The sequence below is a fragment of the Delphinus delphis genome, chromosome 21 (genome assembly GCF_949987515.2).
Source record: "Delphinus delphis chromosome 21, mDelDel1.2, whole genome shotgun sequence".
NCBI lineage: Eukaryota > Metazoa > Chordata > Mammalia > Artiodactyla > Delphinidae > Delphinus > Delphinus delphis.
In genome coordinates this window covers 30,004,643-30,023,661 of record NC_082703.1, presented here as the reverse complement: position 1 = coordinate 30,023,661, position 19,019 = coordinate 30,004,643, and the positions used below count along the sequence as shown (strand labels likewise).

At 41.6% G+C, this 19,019-nt stretch overlaps 2 protein-coding genes across 2 annotated transcripts in view; one reads left to right on the top strand and one right to left on the bottom strand.

Annotated features, from left to right (window-relative positions):
- Positions 1-3,650: 3,650 nt before the first annotated feature.
- SPCS3 (signal peptidase complex subunit 3) lies at positions 3,651-15,470 on the bottom strand. The gene is made up of 5 exons (XM_060001321.1): positions 15,177-15,470; positions 13,683-13,756; positions 11,644-11,720; positions 8,413-8,528; positions 3,651-7,463 (listed from the first exon to the last, which is right to left on the bottom strand). The coding sequence occupies exons 1-5, from the start codon at positions 15,317-15,319 to the stop codon at positions 7,331-7,333; spliced, it is 543 nt and encodes a 180-aa protein (XP_059857304.1). The 5' UTR covers positions 15,320-15,470; the 3' UTR covers positions 3,651-7,330.
- Positions 15,471-15,722: 252 nt separating this feature from the next.
- The window catches only part of ASB5 (ankyrin repeat and SOCS box containing 5), an 83,768-nt gene continuing 80,471 nt past the window's right edge, over positions 15,723-19,019 (top strand). Inside the window, exon 1 of the mRNA XM_060001348.1 lies at positions 15,723-15,790. The gene's annotated coding sequence lies outside the window, so the exon portion shown is untranslated. The remainder of the gene's footprint in view (positions 15,791-19,019) is intronic.

The window sequence follows — 19,019 nt, the reverse complement described above, 5'->3', positions numbered from 1 at the left end:
TCGCTGCTCCGTCTCTAGCGACTAGAGCAGTGCCTGTGGTCAACAGGAGCACAGTAAATGTCTGCTGAGTGATGAATGACTCCCAGGAATGTTACGGCTGCTGATGATGTTTATAGATCACCTAGCATATAATAGGTAAATTGTAGCTGTTATTATGAAATTCTGTTATATTGTAGACTCAATTTCTTGATTCCTATTACAATTTGAACTTTTTTTAAACAAGGAGTCTTGAAATTGATTAACTAGGTCATGACCATCTTTTTGTTTTCTTTTAATGACATGGAAGGGTAAGTGAGCATATGCCTAGAGCCCAAAGTATTACTTTGTGAAACTTCACTTGCAATTTTATGTGTGTGGCAGGAATGTGTCATAAAAGCACAGGTACCGATATAGACCCACTGCCTTTCATAGGTTGCCCTGGAGACCTTTTCTCACGGAATGTGCCTTCCTGGAAGGGGACTGACCAACAGGAGGCCTTGGATTTGGAAGATCGGTCCTTCTGGCCTCCTGGAGTCATCCCAGCCAGATAATACAGCTCACATTTTATCCTGGAAGCCCTTCAGCATCACCAGATTTAGCACTTGATGCAGCTCCAAGACTATGTCACAGAAACAGACAGGTAAGATCACCTGTTGGATAAAACCATCTGTTTTTCCAGAAATTACGTGCACGACTTTACGTTTTCCCTTGGAGTCCGAGCATCTCTCTGGTTGACGGGTCCTACCAGGGTCGGCCGCTGCACTGCAGCCAGCTGCGCTGAGCCTGGACACGGTTCCGCAGATGCAGTGGGGTTCCCGGCCCACTGCACCGCCAGGAGGAGAATCTTGGCTGCGTGATTCAACGTGACGTGTGCCGTGTGCCCCCCACACCCCTCCCCCGCCTCCCACCCACTTTAGTGTGTTTATTCTGTTATGAGTAATCACTGCGATTACAACATTTTACCTCCTGACTCTATAACCGGAAAAATTTTAAAGGCAGGGCTGAGGACTCCTGCCTTTACTCTAAAAACAAAACGAAAACAAACTTCGCAAGAACACTTAAAGTGTTTGAGATGCTGTCTGTATGACCACATCACTCCACCCCCGGGTGTAAGCAAGCGCGGTGTCTGGCCGTTACAGATGCTGCATAATGCACACAGATCAGTGAAGTAAAACTGGTGAAATCTGAATAAGGTCTACGGACTGTGCCAGTTCCCAGGCTCTGATACGGACCTATAGTTATGTAAGATGTCACCACAAGGGGGAGCTGAGATTAAGGGTACAGAGGACTTGTCTGTGCTATTTTTGAAACTTCCAGTGAACCGTAATAACTTTTTGAAGGATTAATAAAGGCCTTTAAACAATATATTTAGCCTCCTTCCTAACCAACACCCTTTGCAAAACTGGAATGACTATTAGGTTACTTACCAGAAATGTATTTCTAATTAGCAGGGATGGGCAGGCAAAGGACAACTTTTAGAACCTGTGAGCAGTCTACATAATGAGAGGAGTAGCTCATTACCAGAAGGGTGATCAGGGATTGTTAAGTAGACCAATGACCAATGGAGAGAAATAAGAATATACAACGCACTGATTTTAAATAAAAATAAATACTTCGAACTTGGTAGAAAAGATGCTGAGTAAATACATGTTTGATTTCTTGATTGCTACAGTATAATCAAGTGTAAAGAGCTGGCGGTCAGTGAACTGTCAGTCTTTAAGTTGAAAGTGACAAATAATGGGAGATGGACCTGATTCAGGTTCCGCATCTCTTTGGGGGTGCTTCCTCTCCTGATGAGGCCTCTGACATGTTACCCTGACCTCTGTAACCTCCTGGATACCGACCCACGGTGATGCTGTTCCACTAGAGGACTCTGCAGTTTTCTTAGCTCTCCCCAAACCAATGACAATGCTGAATCCTTCCTGCGCCCTGTGCGCCCAGAAGGAAGCAGTGGTCAAGAAGCCCCCGACCTTGGACTTTCTGAGAGCAGAACCTTGCCCACCAAGCCCGCATGTTCTGAGAAGTAATGGCATCCACCCCACCTCCGCAGGACTCTCTTCTCTCTCTGTCTCTAAGAAACCCAAGCCTCCTTCCTCTTCTGAGAAACCCTTCTGCAGAGATGGACGTTCTCCCCGTTGCAAGGGCCAGAATAAATCCACCTCCCCTTCGTCGTCGGTGCGTTTTGTCTCACACACCAATTTCCAGTCAGCTTTACTCCTTGTTTTTTCCCTGGCCTTTTTTATTCCAGATGGTTAAAATGAGGGTAAAGTTATCTATACTTTTCACAATCATTAATCAACTAATCTTCATGATCAAGCTAAGTGATTTTTTCCATTCTTAGGTGAAAAACATTGGCGCAAGACTCAGTGTTTTGCATCAAATGAAATAACTACCTAAGTTGTCCTACCATTATAGGTAAAGGAAAAAAACCCTGCATCTTTGCTAAGAGACTTTAAAGTCTGTGAACCGTTCGGCCCTGTTCCCTCAACTCCCCTACATGCCCTACATTTCGCAGAAGTAATAAAAACCTGCCATGTGCCGAGAATCCCAGGAGGTCCTGTTCCCACACGTATTTACTTCTCCCAGCACTTCTGGAAGAAAGTTATGATCACCCCATGTTTCTAGCGAAACAGCACAGCCTGTACCGAGGGGCATTCAGCTCCGGTGCAGACGCCAGGGTCTGAATATGGGTTTTACCACTACCTACCTTTCAACACCCAGATCCCTAATCCCAAGCATACTCACCAGATGTACCAGTGGGATATGCATCAACACACATATTCCAACAAGGAAATACCTCTCTGCCCCTCTCCAGTGGGAAGGAAAGGCCTGGCTGAAAGCTACTTGAGGTCAGCTAGACTGAGGCTCACCTACTGACAGGGCCACTTTCCTTCTACAGGGATAACGCACTCATCAGGCAACAGGCTACAGGAGCCAGAATCCTCGCTTTAACACATCAAGCCGAGAGAAAATGTCTAAGGACTGAAGTTCTGACACAGCATTGCCCAGGTTCAGAGAGAACAAAACCAAAACCCAGCTCACCTCTTGTGTCGTCCCAGATAAAATACACGGAGGTTAAATATAACTAAGTTGCCCTCTAAATTCAACTTTCTGTTCTTTTGAGGGAGTATTTCCATCGTTTCAGTTGTCTGAGTTCACTGGGAAACATTCTTTTGAGAAACAGAAAGAAAAAGCAGGGTTCCCACAACTCAGTGGGCTCACAGGGTCGTCCCAGGGGTCAGGAGTGCGAGGGCAGCGACCCAAAACCGCCAACATGCCCGGGAGGCTCGGAGGCCGGGAGGCCGGGCCCGCCACACTTTCAAATGGAGCCAGCTGTCTATTCTGACCCGGTTCTTCATGAGCTGCACAGGCATCTTGAGAGTTTTTAAACTCAGGTCTGTGTGGTGACTTTCTAGTGTTACTTTATCCATCTTCTCAACCAGTCACTACCCCTTGGCTCTCACCAGAAGGCTGCCACTGGGAGAACCTGGGTCTTGGCAACCAGAGCGGCACTAGCCTGGCCCAGGTTGTCCCAAGGCGTGAAAAGAAGGAAGAAGAATCAGATCTAACGTCACCAGGAGCTCAAGAATGACAAAGGCGGCCCTTAAGAGAGCATTCACTGCAAGGCAGTCCCCACGGTCTAGCCACATTACAGAGACAATGACTTCGTTCACCATCAGCATTTATTGGGCGCCTGTTATGTGCAAAGCACTCTGCTAGGCGCTGGGCAAGATACAAAGATAAACCCACAAGACTGCCCTCGGAGAGCTTACAGTCTAGTATAGGAGTGCAGTCTCTGGAGAAGATCTTTTAGGTGTGATTGACCTCCCCTGACCCACCCCACCAAAAAAAAAAGAGGGGGTGGGGGGGGAAGAAAACCACCTCAAGGTTACTAGACTTGGTTTCAGCCATTTTCTCTTAGTGCAGCAGCTTCACATAAAAGCAAGCATCAATCGGAAAGTCTTGTAAAATGCATACTTTTACTCATAAACAAAATTCACTTTCATTAGAAAAATGCTGAATATTTATTGCAATTAAGAAAATCCTCAAACATATCTTCAGTATTTTCATGGATTTTTTTCTTATGAATCTGTATTTGTAAAGTAGTTTCCCAAATTGCATCAAAACATGCAACCACTTTTTGAAACATATCTCTTTAAACCACTGGCAGTCACATAGAAGGTACACAGACTGCCTGCTAAAAGCAAGGGAAGCATCTGAAATGGACACGTTTACTACCAAAATTCACAGCTTATGGTTTCCCCCCCCCATAAACTCATTTCAGGTCAAGTCAAAGCATTATAAAATAACACCTCCGTTAACCTATACCCCCAAAGACCCAAAGCTTTAGCTCATTAAGCTTTAGAAAGAACAGTGAACAAACGTTCCTTGCGGCCTTCAAGCCTCTCTCTTAGTTGCCAGACCCCCCAAAGAGCTGTAAAACACTTCCAAAATCAGAAGCTCAAAATAACCCCCTTTTCCTATTACACCATAAGGAATTTCTGAAGTTTTCTGTTATCTTCCTTTAAGCATAAAGGAACCAAATGTAAGCAACTGGGGGAATAGAATCACTGATACAGCTGCTTGTCTAGGTTAAACTGCTAGAGAAAAGGAGTATGTAAGCACAACATCTTAAAATTAACTCATTTCTAAACATAATTACTTTAGATGAGTGTCTTGCAATTATTCTCTTCCTAGGATCATCCCTGGGCTCCGATGTTTCTAATTAAAAGTGTAAAGCCGGGGGCTTCCCTGGTGGCGGCGCAGTGGTTGAGAGTCCGCCTGCCGATGCAGGGGACACGCGTTCATGCCCCGGTCCGGGAAGATCCCACGTGCCGCGGAGCGGCTGGGCCCGTGAGCCATGGCCGCTGAGCCTGCGTGTCTGGAGCCTGTGCTCCGCAACGGGAGAGGCCACAGCAGTGAGAGGCCCACGTACCGCAAAAACAAAAACAAAAAAAGTGTGAAGCCTTGGGTCTTTATGGAGACTTTCTAAGACTTCTTGAAGACACTGACGCTGAGGTTGATGATATGGTTATCAACTGAATACAGGTCCATCTTCTTCGTGCAGAATTACAGTGAACTTACAAATCTGTGCATACCCAAAAGTGAGTTCCTGAGAGGGAGGTTTCTTATTCCCGTGTTGGCGCATTCTTGTCCTGAGCAGCTTCCCTTAGCTAGTGAGTAAAAGCAAACGCATCCATTGTGCTAGGGGGCCTTTCTACTCCCCTTTCTCACTGAACTCCAAAAAGTGGGTGGGCTTGGACTGAACAGGAACTGGAGTAAATTCCCACATTCATCTCCAGCAAACACAGATCCATGCATGCAGAGGCCCATGAACACCTCAACCAGCCCCGGGTCTGGCTAAGGCTGCAGGCTTCTTACGTGTACCCGCCTCAAGGAGAACACACCCAACTTTTAAGCTTTGATGCCGACAGATTTTAAGTTTGTACAAACTATGTAAGAAGTTAAATCTTCTAGGTGTAAAATCTAACAGAAATAAAGTCAGATCAATATGAATTATGTGTTGACTTGTCTTTCAATCATCTGGCTGCCGTCACATTACTGAGGTGCTTTTCTGTTCAATCTCTCTGCCAAACGGATCCAACAAATTTTACAGACGTGTGTGGTATAGAAGAACTACTATTTAAGCTAACTAGTCCAACTCTGTCATTTTACAGATAAAGAAACGGAGACCCTGAAAAGTTTAATGAAAAAGCTGGGAGCCAAACCCAGTCTAGCATTCATGATACTGTACTTCTGACCTTCAACTGACCTTCACACAATACACACCCTTACAGGTAAGAGCTGTTCCAACCAATGCAATTAAACGGAGATGTATTTCATATGAAATAAGTATAACAAATGTTAAGCCACTAATGTAAGCTATTCTTAGAAGATATTAGCCCTTTTTGGTTACTGCTGATGACGCACCTACGTGTTTGGTCTTGCTCTTAGGGGGACTGATTTGTAGTTGCTTCCCTTGAGGACGCTTATTTGCCCACTGTAGAAAAGAATCATGTTAAATATGATCATATAATCAATCTCTAAATAACTTTTACATACATTTGGATTCTTATACTTTTAACATGAGTATAATTAACTTCTGCAGAGAATGAGTGAGATATTAACCTCTATATAAATTGTTGGCAACTTGAAAATTAGTCATTTCCACACAGGATAGGAAATCTCTTCTAGGTAATAGAAAGGGCATCCAGGGTAATAAAAAATATAATAAAAATTATATAAGTGAATTTTGACTAGTCTGTAATCGGAGGTATAAAAAAAGAATATGCTTAAAGAATCAGATCTGAGTTCAAGGGTTAACCCCCTTCCTTGCTAGCTATGTAATAACCTTGAAGCAATTCCACAAACTTCTGGGTCTGTTTCTTTATCTGCAAAGAGCTAACATTTGCACTACTTACCTCATTAGATTACTGAGGATCACATACAGTAAAATATATGAGCGCCTGTGAATGGAAATGCACACCAACACATATTGATTATTATTACCCCCAATAATTATTCAAATGTGGACCTAGAAAAATAATTAAATAATTACCACTCCGTGGCACTAGGCATGCTCACTAGATAAACCATGCAAACATTTTCAACGTTCAATGGCAATGTTAAAAAAAAAAAAAAAAAAAGAATCACACAAAGATATAATACCAAGGAACTTTTTTAGAGAAAGCACTGAAAGACACACATTTGGTTAAGAGACTTTAAAATGATTTTAGAATGATTTACAGCATATAAAGAGGTATTTAGTCTTTAGTGGAGGAAGTTGCTAGTCACCTGTCAGAAAAACAAGCATTGTGGGCATTCCTAAGACAAACGGAATAAAATTCATCACTTTTCGCTATTTTGTAAACCAGGCTTCTCACCAACAATTGTATTAATTTTTCCAGTATTCAGACATACCCTAAAAGAGGTAATAGAGAATGTCTGCTTCTAAATCACATCCAATGTGAACTTGCATAAATGCAAGGCATAAATAGAGTTCTTATAACTCCACAGGCACCTGAAAGTTTTAACTACCCTTCATGCTCACTTCATATTCCATAAAGAATAATGGAAATACAGGGAATACTTCAAATATAAATATTTCACAAATCCTTCTCATGTGGCTGTCTTATTCTTATAATACTCCACTCTGATGGCCTTTGTTTGTTTTTGTTTGGAAAATTAAGTGGTACATTAACCTTTCCCTTCAAATATGCCTTTTGATGTTCATTCTTACACCAAAAAAAAAAAAAGTTAACAACCCAAAACAAATAAAGATGCAAGGGAAGAGATAAACAAGATACAATTCATTAGGTACAAAAATATGCTGTTTCAAATTCAGAATAATTTAATAACTCTTCGTTATTTCATATGTATCTGGAAATGGGACAGATACATGTCCTGATCCTGTCACAAGAGGTAGAATTCCAGCATTTGGTACAACGTTCCAAGATAGGGTTAAAGTGACATTCCTGTTTCCCCTATAAAAAGATATAATAAACAGATGTCAGCAGAAACATTTGTAGTTCAATAAAAACGTTTTAATTCAAGCACTGAGGTATCAAATACTTTATTTTTAACCAGCTATTCCTAATTGGAATTCTAATCTACACACAAGTTCTTCTCAAGTCATTTGAGATCCGAGATGATGCTGGGAAACAGCAGCATTCTCACTGCAGGTCCCCCATAATGACCCTCCTCAAGTCACTTAAGTCACAGTTATTCGAGCCATCAACCAAAACGCTTAAATGAGTAAAACACAGAAAACAGAGAGATTTGAGCTAGAAATCAGGAGACGATGATTTGAAACCTAATTCTATCATTATCCAGATGGGCAAACCTGAATCAATCAAACTCTCTCAGGGCTGGAAACTTTTCATCTACAAAACCAGGTTTGGTTAAAATAGCTCTCCCCTAAAATCCTTTCCAAAGTTGACCCGCAGAGCTTAAGAGCTAAAACTGACCCAAAAGATCAATCGTTCTAATTCCTTCATTTTGTATAAAAGGAAGCTGAGGTTCAGAGAGATTAAGTGAACCGAAACTAGAAACTTCAGTATCAACTCCTAGACCAACACGCGGCTTCCTCGTTCAGGTTCCCAGGCAGGCTCCTCTGACACCCCCGAAGGAGCCCTTTGACGACAGTCCCACTCCCGGGCCAGCAGCCCAGGCTCCCTGTACCCTTAAGGGCAGAAGCCCCAGGCCCTCCTCGTCTCACCATTACAGTTCCCATAATGCGAGAGAACTGGGCACTTTTTTAGACCTGGGTTTGCACGGTACTATTTCTACCCCATCTTCCAGTTCACATCTGTATAAATACTTTTCTTTCTCAACTTTTCTTTTTAGCTGTTTTTCTTTAAAATAAAAACACATCACGTCTTTCTCTCCCCTTCATGTAACATCACACGTAAAAAATGACAAAGAATTGCTCACTTGAGACCATTTCCATCGTCAAAGAAAAAATACTTTGTTTTCATATCTTTCAGCAGCAGCTTTGGATTATCACCTCTCAGAACAATCTTGTCCCACAGAACAACCTGGTTCAGAGCCTACATTAAAATAAAAATTAATTAGATAATTCAACAGATATAGCATCTCTGTCACTTCAGAAGTATGTTAAGCGAAGAGTTTAATTTATATGAATGAATCCAACTTTGAGGGAACTGCTAAAATCTTAAAGCAGACAAAATGGTAACAAGTGGATAGACACAGGAGTGAAACTTCTGGACAAAAGAAAGATACTTCCCTAAAGGAAATCACCCCTTTCGCCAAGGCAACTGTATTATTTAGAGCCCTCTAAGTTTAATGCAAGGTTTTAGACTTACGTGCTCTCCAGAGTGAGGCCCTAGGAGAAACAGAAGGCACTAGAATCCCTAGAAGGGAAGCATTCTTTTAAATCACTTTTCCCTGTAAAATTTCTGAGACCCTCCAACCTTGTGGACACTACATGGTGCCAGGGAAACAGAGAGAACTAATCCCTGTAGATCACACTGCTAATACAGGTCACTGCTGCTAGATTATCTCATGAAAATTTATGTATCTCCAAGGTTTTTAAATTATCAAGGCATCACTAAAGAAATGAAGACTTTTTAGGTTTTTTTTTTCCTTTAAGGAAACATAGGCACATTATTGTTTTACTGGCAAAATCCTAGAAGTCAGACAATTCTTTTAAGCCACTGCTTTGACATATCATAAGCAAGTTTCGTTTGGAAAATTAGAGTTACGAAATGGAGAAAAAGCACATTTGTAACCACTTCTAAATGCCAAGAAATGTGTTCTTATGAAGCTACCATCCATTAGCTTGTGAGGCCAACTGCTCAGCATTAACTAAAAAGAAATGTGGAGCAGTTAAGTTCTAAAAAGGGGTTCAAATCTTCACCTTAAACCCTCCAACATTAAACAGAAACATCAAGACTGAAGAACACAGAATCAAAGATATGCCAAAGTAAAATGACTTTTTATGTATATTTATTCATTCACCAAAGCAGTGATCTGTCAAATTCCCAACTGTATTAACTTACTGGCCACGCTGGAGTAAATCAGGGTGATGATCTGACTCAGGTGTATCCATCACCAAGAAGGTGACGTATTTATTTGGATCATTTGCTGAAACTTGTAGAATACTTGTGCTTACAGCTGTCACTCTTATCTAAAGAGCAGCTTTTTCTGTTTAACGCTTTGTTGATTCTCAAGGGCAGGGATCAAAACTTATTCAACCCAATATTCTTACTGCCCAACAAAGTATCCTCCATAAGAAATGTGCTCAAAATAAATATACAAAGAATTGAAGTGCTAATGATTCCAGTTAACTAATCAAACCAATCAACAAATAAAGTTGATTCATTTGTCATCCCTTGAAAATGAATATACAGTTCAAATACAATACAGAAGTAGACTCATCTCTTCACTACGAATTACCTCAGGCTATGCTGATAACAAAACATAAGGGTAACTCAGGTAAAAACAACATAGAAGCACATTTTGATTCCACAGATTTCACCTTTCGGAGTTAATGCACATACCAGAATCATTCACCTTACACTTTTAGGACCTAAGAAGATTTCTGTTTTATCAATATGCTATATAAGTATTTTAACCCTTACTCTTATCTTCAACAAAAGCTCTAAATCAGACTGGACTAATAAATTTCAGTCACAAACTAATAGTTTTAATAATGTTATAATAGGTTTTAATCTAACAGTTTAATAGCTTTTAATTATAAAACTTCTAATCAACTCTAATTTAAGATTAAAAAGACTACTTTAAGTGCTCAAACTGATGAGTCCTGTACAACTCAAAACAAAGTAATGTATTTCTCAATATAAATTAATTGTAGATATATGGCTTAATAAAAGACTATCAGAACAGCTCACATCACGTATTAAAAGAGGAAAAATATAAATATTTAGATGGATTTTAAAATAATCTAAGAGACGATTCACAAATTAGTTATCTTTACAGTTTTTGATTACATATCTGGGTAACAGAGTTGTAAGCACAAGTTACAAATTTCACTGATTCAAGTATCTTGCCGTCTATCTCTAATGGTAGCTGTGGAGAGAGTATCTTAGCTTAAAGAGGACTTAGCTGAGGAGTAATTCGACCGCCTCATTTCCTCATAACCCATAGTTCAGCAACATCCTGTTGGAGCTTATCACTGCAAACAGTCTCCGAAGATTTTTGATAATGAGTTATTTTGAACCCAAACTACGCATCTTTATTTACAAATTACGTCCATGCTACACATTACTATTATCGTTAGATATATTATTATTGATAGTGAATGGAAATGTGCATTTCAAATAGGCTTCTTGACTAATGCTAAATTGTTCTCGGCCAACTATTTATTAGATCTCTTTGATTTTTTTTTTAATCCTTTAACGTGGCTGTCAGCTCGGCCATTTTCCTGTCGCTCACACGTGTCTGGACCGTTAGCATTCTCTTCAATCTCTAATTTCTTTGAAAGAATTTTTTAACCATTTTTCCATTTGTGAGGATTAGTTTATTTAAAACTAGATGATATAATCTACTCAATTGGGTACACATTGCACAACTTTGCAAAATGCTGAAAGTGAACGGATACATGTATGCAGCAGGCTGACCGCTTGCCCTACAGAATTCCCCCTCTTCCTCCAGAGAATGTGCGTGTTTTAGGAGGCGTGTGACTTAAGGACCCAGTAGAGTATCAGTGTCAGTCCACAGAGTATCAGTAAAATTTCACATCTTTTCCCTCTTACTTTAAATTGAGAAATACATAAATGGACTTTTGGCTTCCGGCGTGGCACACGGGGAGCTTGCAACTTGCCACTGCATCCTAACGCCAAGTAAAAAGCTGAACAAACTGAAAATCTGGCAACTCTTCTTAGATCCATAAGAAAAGAAATAGTAGCTCTTAATTGTTTTCCTTATATATCTAGGCATTACCTTGCTTGCACCCCACTCTCGGGAACCACAATGCAGGGGGGCTGTAGAAGCAGACAGAAAAACAAGAAAGACAGAAGCTACCAAAGGAGATGAAGTTTTCTTAGTAGAGTCACCTTTCCATGGGCTTGTGATATTTACTAAATTACTCAGGTCAGATATTTCGAATATATAAAATTTATATTCTTTTCTAAAGAATGAGGTTTTAAATATCTATGAAAATACTTCTATACATATACTTACATTATTTTTTGTTGAATATTCGGCTGATAAATAAAGAAACAACTGCTTAACATTCCAATCAAATATATTTTCTAGATGTATATAAATTAAGGGATATATAAATCATAAAGCAGCATACAACTTTAAAACAGATTTTAGTTATTCTTAAATTAATTATTCATAGCAATACTGATACTAAAATTAAAAAAAAAAAAAGGAGAGGTGGCCCAGAAACATACTGGGCCTCTAATTTAATAAAAATATATAGAAGATGATATACTGTAAAATCCAGCTCATTCCAAAGTCAAAAAATATCAGTGAGATTATCAGTATCCTGCCCTGCTCCTCTAAGCACTACTACCTGAGATACTTCAATTAATACAAACTTAACCGAGAAATACAAAATTTCGTTTTCTGTAAAATCAACCCACTAAGTCTAAAAGAAAGAGGACTTAGTATTTCAAGCACATATGATTCCACTGGAGTTCTGAGTATAACCAGTCACCACAATATAACTTAATGTTAAGCAAAAGTGAACTAGGCTCAAGTAATTAAACCAAGTACGGTAAATTGTACATATTATTTTTGGACATATGCCAGTAGAGATCAAAATGTCTCAACCCATGAAGTGCTTTAGTAAGAGTACACAGCTGAATACCAATCTGGTTTCATTAGTTTGCACCCGAGTGAAAAAAGCTCACCAGGATTAATTACAAGACTGGTGTGTCACTGAGAAATGAACTGAGTTAATGTTTGGATTTCATTAAGCATCATATGTAAATGGTTAAGTCATTTTATTATATCCGTTTATATACTAACAGCTACATGTTCATGACATTCCACTCTTAGATATGTGTATCCACTAAGAATCACTATTTTGGAATTCAGAAGCCTTAAATATCTCTCTATAAAAACAGGTACAATTTCAAGTTTTAGCAGCCATATTAAGAAAATCTAAACTACAAATGATGAAATTAAATTTCACTATAATTGCCCACATACACAAAGTTCCTACTTTCACACTAGCTCCAAACTCTCTCTCACTAGCTTAGATTTTTTTTTTTTTTAAGAGATGAAGACTTAAAAGCAAAAGTTTAACACAGGACTTTTCTGATGGTGTACTCTATTTCCTAAAAAAGTGCCTACAGAACTAATTCCTAGTCTACTTCTAAACCTAGTAATTTATTTCTAAAAAACTCAAGTTAAAAATAATTCCAGGCTAGTAAAGAGACTTGTCAGGTAAACTCCACAGGTAGATAATCTGCTTCCACTGTTCAGATAGTTGCTTTACACAAGTTCAAACAGTTCAATCTCCATAACCAACTTTAATCCTGGGGTCTTAAAAAAGCAGATGAGATCCCAGAAGTGGCAGGTAACAATGCTGCCAAGATAGTAATCTAAGACCCTAAGAGAAGATTAAACTGGCCCAGTGACCAGAGGTGTCAAAAGGTGGAAGTTCAAAATAAAGAGAAAATATTTAAATCACGTCCATTTTAAATAACTCTTTTAATTGTTACGATTTCTCTGACTCTTATTATAAAAGTACTTATAAAAAGAACGATAATGCTAATATGGTTTACCAATAATCATTTGACAATGACCTTCTGAATCACAGCAGATGCAATTCACTTTTTCAACATATGTTTCTCTCTGCTATCACAAAACATGGACATATTCTTGGGGATTGTACATGAAACGTTACATCTAAGTAGGCTGAGTAGTGGTTACATTCTTCCGTCTTTAATTTAAATGATCTAATTTTATCTTCTTTCCTAAATACAGATTCAAACTCTCTTATAGCTTTAGATCTATTTAATGTTTCTGTGAAGAATTTAAAGTGTGTTCACACAATAATAACTCATCAATCTATAAATACAAGTTTTCTCAAGGTTGAACGAGGAGGTATTAACACGACTATACTGATGAAAACATAGGCATAGAAATTTCCAAGGTCTGACTGATTCAATGGATAAACATACTTACTGTCCCCCAAATCACTAAATATGTATATCATTGTAATACTAGAGAAAGAGCGATGAAATATTTGCTAAAAAGGATATCAGCAGTTATATCAAATGTAATGAATCCCAGATCACTTCTTTCTCTAGGTCCAGTGAAGTCTTCTACATTTTTTCTAGAAATAAAGATAATAGTTTCACCATCCTTCATACATAACAGCATACAAAACTCACAAAATTCCTTACATACGTGAAAGACAGGGTCTAGCTGTATCCCACAAAGAAAAAAGTAAAATTCAGAGAAACTGGTAAGTGTGACAATAGAAACATTCTAATCCACTATAGAAGTAGGTCTTCAGCTATTTTCATTTACCTTCAAAGAACCCCTAACAAAACCCAGGGGGAGAAAAAAAGTGCTCATAGAATGTGGAAATACTCGATGTCAAGTGATTTGGTAGACTGGGTAGAAGAAAATTACATCTGACTGCAAGGTGGTATGGAAACCAAGATTAAATGAACAACTACTATTCACTGAGCACGTACTACATATGCGTCCGGGTCAGGGCCACTATGTGTTTTTGACAATTATCTCAATCCTCACAACAGGCCTACGAGCTGGGTATTACTTCCACTTCAGACAAAAGGAAATGAAGACCCAGGAAGGTAGGAAGCTTGCTCAAGGTTCACAGTAGCTAACAGCTGTTCAGTGTGTACCATGAGCCACCCTCTTCTAAGCCCTCCCAGAGCAGACAGCGCTCGTGATGTCCAGCCTGAGTCTACCGGAATCTAAAAAAGAGTACCTAACAAACATCAATGCAGGGAGGAAAAAAAAAAATAAGTGGGGAATAGCCATTAGATGACTGGCTTGTTGGCGTTTGTGACTTAGAAATAAAACTAAGGTTGAAGACGAGGGAGCTTTCGTTGGAAGATGGCACAGATAAGAAGGACACGAGAACCAGGGGGGGAAAAAAAGCTACGAATCGAAGAAAGTGCCAGAGAATAAAAATCAGCATAAAAAATGGGCATTAACGAAAGGACAATGTCATTTCAAAATTCTACTTCGGGCATTTTCGCAGATTTATTCAAGCGGCTAGCCCTTCACAAAATTAAAAGCACGCCGCCTGGGAGCGCTGGGAGGCCGACTCCTCCCCGGGCATCCAAACCTCTCTTGCCAACTTCGCAGGCGCCGCGGGTACCTTCGGCGGCGGGACGAGGGGGACGGACCCCGCGGAGGGGCTGTCGGGGGGCGAGTCGGGCCGGGAGCGCCCGGGACCCCGAGCCCCGCGCCGGCGGGGGTGCGGCCGGGCGGGCCGCTGGGCTGGTGTGGTGCTCCCTTATTGGCCGGGCGCGGGCGAGGGAAGTGAAGCACAGGAAGGAAGCGGAGGCAGCGACCCGAGCAACGCTCGAAACGAACATTTAAGAGCAAGCCCGGGAAGGTGCGGCGGAGGGTGGGAGTCGAGGGAGAGCCCCCAATGGATCCGCCCGGGGGCGAAGGCCGCTCGGGGAGGCGGGGAGGGGAGGGGGTTCGCGTGGCAGCCCGGCCTCGGCGCCCCCCGCCCCGCCCCGGCCCCGCCGCCCGACCCCGGCCGTACTCACAGCATGATCCTCGAGACGTGCAGCCGCACCGGGACGCTCCGGTCTTTGAAGGCGGTGGTGATGAAGCAGCCGAAGGTGAGCGCCGCCATCACGCTCAGCGAGAAGGCGAACAGCGAGTTCGCCCGCGACAGCACCGTGTTCATCGCGGCCGACGCCCCGAAACCCGCTCCCCACGCACACCCGGCACCCCGTTCCCGCCGCGGTCCACCTCTCTGCGAGCCGCGCCGCCTGCGCCGAGCGTTCCGGGGTGGGGGGGAGTGGGGCGCGCTGCCGCGGCCCCGCCTCCTTTCCGGTCCCCGGACGAGAGCGAGCGCGCGCGCTCCCGCCGCCTGGACACACCCACCAGAGGGCGGGACGCGCCAAACCGGAGAGCCGGAGCCGCGCGGGGGCCCGCCCCTCCTCGCGCGGCCTGGCGCCGCCACCAATCAGCGACCAGCAAGGGAGGGGCGGGGCTTCGCCGCGGAAGGCCCGCCTCCTGGGCGCTGGCTTCCCGTCGTTCGGCCCGCGGCTCGCCCACCATCCTTTCCCCGCCCTTACGGCAGGTGCTCTGGCGCTGCGGCTTTCTGGGTGCTTAGGTTCCGTCGATTTGCACTTTAAACCGGCAGCGGGGCCAGGTAGTTTGGTTTGTGTCCTGACGTGTCGCGTTTGGAAACAGAGCTTTAGAAAGCGCCGAGTCTTCCCCTTTGTCAAACCTGGTCAAAGTTAGAACTTCGGCTTTTTCGGAGGGCGTGGGAGCCTTTACTTTACTTTCCACGCCCAACCTTAGACCAGTTCCTATTAATGCTTTGCCTTACAGCGGCCGCTAACGCTGTGTTAGCCGATAAGGATGCTGCTACCCAGTTTAAATAGTCCATTTAACAAGGTGTATTGGGGAGCTGAAAGGATGACCTCACTAGGTCCTTAGGATCAAAGGCGGTGGTGGCTGTGGAATCGCTATGTCTCACGAAGTATAATTTAAGTTTTATTTACATAAAATATTTAATATGTATCATATATAAAGAAGATATGTACTATAAAATACATAAACTTACAATTTAACATTAGGAAGCCCTCAATACATAATGGCCCTTAGGGGCCGTAGGGTTCATACAGTGCCAATCCCTGAGCTTAAATATACCGTCTGCCAACACCTTTGTTCCTTTTGCAACGAGGCTTTTTCGTACTTATAAAAATGGGATTCAGAGGGCCCAGTAATCCGCTGAAATTATTTTTTTTTTAAATTCTCTGTCCGTAAGCCAGAAGAGTTTACGAACACCTGAGATACCTGCAAACCAGAAAGTGATGGTATGATCCTGATGCTGACTTACGTTGTCTATCGTTGAGCCCTTGCTTCTTTGCATTATTCATTAATCACTCAGTTTTCATACAGCCATGCAGTTAGAATTATTACTAAGTGCCTACTGTTCTAGGTAGAGTTCTAGGCTTTGAGAGTACAGGACTAATAAGGCAAAGTCCCTGCTAAACTGGAGCAAAGCCAAGTAATGAAAAATGGATAAACTATAAACTAAGGAGAGATCCTTAGTTGAGTTAAAACCCTAAATTTTTATCTTCCAGGCAGCCAGAGGTTATTCAATAAAGCAACGATTTATTGAATACTTAGCACAGTGCATAAACAAAACAATTAGGTATTCTTATTATAGGATGACTTAGAGAAGGGATGCTTGTTGTTACAGGTGTTGATGTCCAAAGAGAGTATTCTAAAAGATACGGGACTGCAAGTATGGGTTTATGTAAGAGATACCCAGCAGAGTGGTCCAGCTGAACAATATATGTATAAAGCATTAGGTGGAAAAGAGTCTGGAAAGGTATATTAAGGGCCTTTTGTAGAAAACCTGGCCAAGGAGTTAGGATCTTATATCACAAGAAGTTACATGTTAAACAAGAGTGGCATCACTGAACAGACAGCCATTTATAAGTTACATGTAGAGAGTAAGTGTCTGATGTTGACCACAAAGGGACAAAAAAAAGAACGATAGGGACATTTCAGAGTCAAAAATCTATGATTTAGCAATTGCTTAGATAGGGGTGTATGCAAAATATGGTGGAAAGGAGATTGCGAAAGCACAAGTGAAATTAATATTATTATTATGACATCATGGCTTGAACTTGAGTGACTGGAAGTTCCAAAAACACATGCAAGTCCACGATAGGAGCAGAATAGGGATGGGGTGGGGAATTCTCTTATTCTGTTGTAATTCTCCCATTGTTTCTTTGGATTGTCTAGATACTTAATCATACCATGTACATTAGAGAACACTTTACCTTTTCCTTTCCAGTTTTTAAATTTCTAATTGCATTCTCTTGTCCATCACAGTAGCTAATATTTCTAACAAAATCCTCAATAATGGAGATAATTGGCATCCTTTCATTTCTCCAGCAAGTAAGATAGTGGCTTTGTGATGTAAGTGGTGTGTGTGTGTGTGTGTGTGTGTATCATATTGATATCTAGGAAATATCCATTAATTCCTTTTTTATTGAGAAGTGTTCTTTAACATGAATGAGTGTTGAATTATTTTCACATGTGTTTTCTGTATCTTTGGATGTGATCGCATAATTTTTCTCCCTAACTCTATGCCATAGACTGAATGTTTGTGACCCCACCCCCCAAATTCATATGTTGAAATCCTAACTCCCAGTGTGATGGTATTAAGAGATGGGACTTCCAGTAGGTGATCAGGTCATGAGGGTGGAGCCCTCATGAATAGGATGAGTGCCCTTCTAAAAGAGACCCCAGAGAGGTCCCTTACCCCTTCCTTCATGTGGGGACTCAATGAGAAGACTGCCAGTCTATGAACCAGGAAGCCGGCTCTCACCAGACACTGAATCCACCGGCACCACGATCTTGGACTTCTGACCCTCCAGAACTGTGAGAAATGAACTTCTGTTATTTATAAGCCACCCAGTCTATGGTAATTTGTTATAGCAGCCAGAACAAACTAAGACACTCTATTAATATGATGGATTATATGAACAGATTTCCTAATATTGAACCATTGCATATTCCTGGAATAAACTCCACTTGGTCATGATGAATTAATTTTTTTTTTTTTTTGCGGTACGGGGGCCTCTCACTGTTGTGGCCTCTCCTGTTGTGGAGCACAGGCTCTGGACACGCAGGCTCAGCGGCCATGGCTCACGGGCCCAGCCGTTCCGCGGCATGTGGGATCTTCCCGGACCGTGGCACGAACCCGTGTCCCCTGCATCGGCAGGTGGACTCTCAACCACTGCACCACCGGGGAAGCCCATGATGAATTAATTTTTAATATGATCTTGGGCTTTCTTTTCTAATTGTTCTTTTAAGTTTTTGCCATAAATATCCATAAGTGAAATTGATTCATGTTTTTCTTTTTTGGTCATAATATTATACTCAGAATATGAATTTGTAAGTTTTCCTTGTTTTTCTATGCACTAGGATATTCAAGTGGCACTTGGATTTATCTGTTCTTTAAAAATTGGGTAGAAATTACCTTGAGATGCTACTCTTCTTTTTTTTTTTTTTTTTTTTTTTTTTTTGCGGTACGCGGGCTCTCACTGTTGCGGCCTCTCCCATCGCGGAGCACAGGCTCCGGACGCGCAGGCTCAGCGGCCATGGCTCACGGGCCCAGCCGCTCCGCGGCATGTGGGATCTTCCCGGACCGGGGCACGAACCCACGTCCCCTGCATCGGCAGGCGGACTCTCAACCACTGCGCCACCAGGGAAGCCCTACTCTTCTTTTTTGATGGTTATTGATTGTTCATTGTAATTACCTATATGTGTGCTTTCTCTCTTTTTAATTATTTTAATTAGTATTTTTTCTTTGTTGAATTTTTTCAAAGAACTATCTTTTACATTTCCTAATTAAG

Bases quoted from the DNA above. Each gene is read 5' to 3' on its own strand.
- SPCS3 (XM_060001321.1), bottom strand. From the start codon at position 15,319: ATGAACACGGTGCTGTCGCGGGCGAACTCGCTGTTCGCCTTCTCGCTG. The intron at 13,757-15,176 runs GTGAGTACGGCC...CTTTATTTCTAG, and splicing joins CACGTCTCGAGGATCATGCT to AAAAAATGTAGAAGACTTCA. The intron at 11,721-13,682 runs ATATCCTTTTTA...TAATTTATATAC, and splicing joins TACATTTGATATAACTGCTG to ATCTAGAAAATATATTTGAT.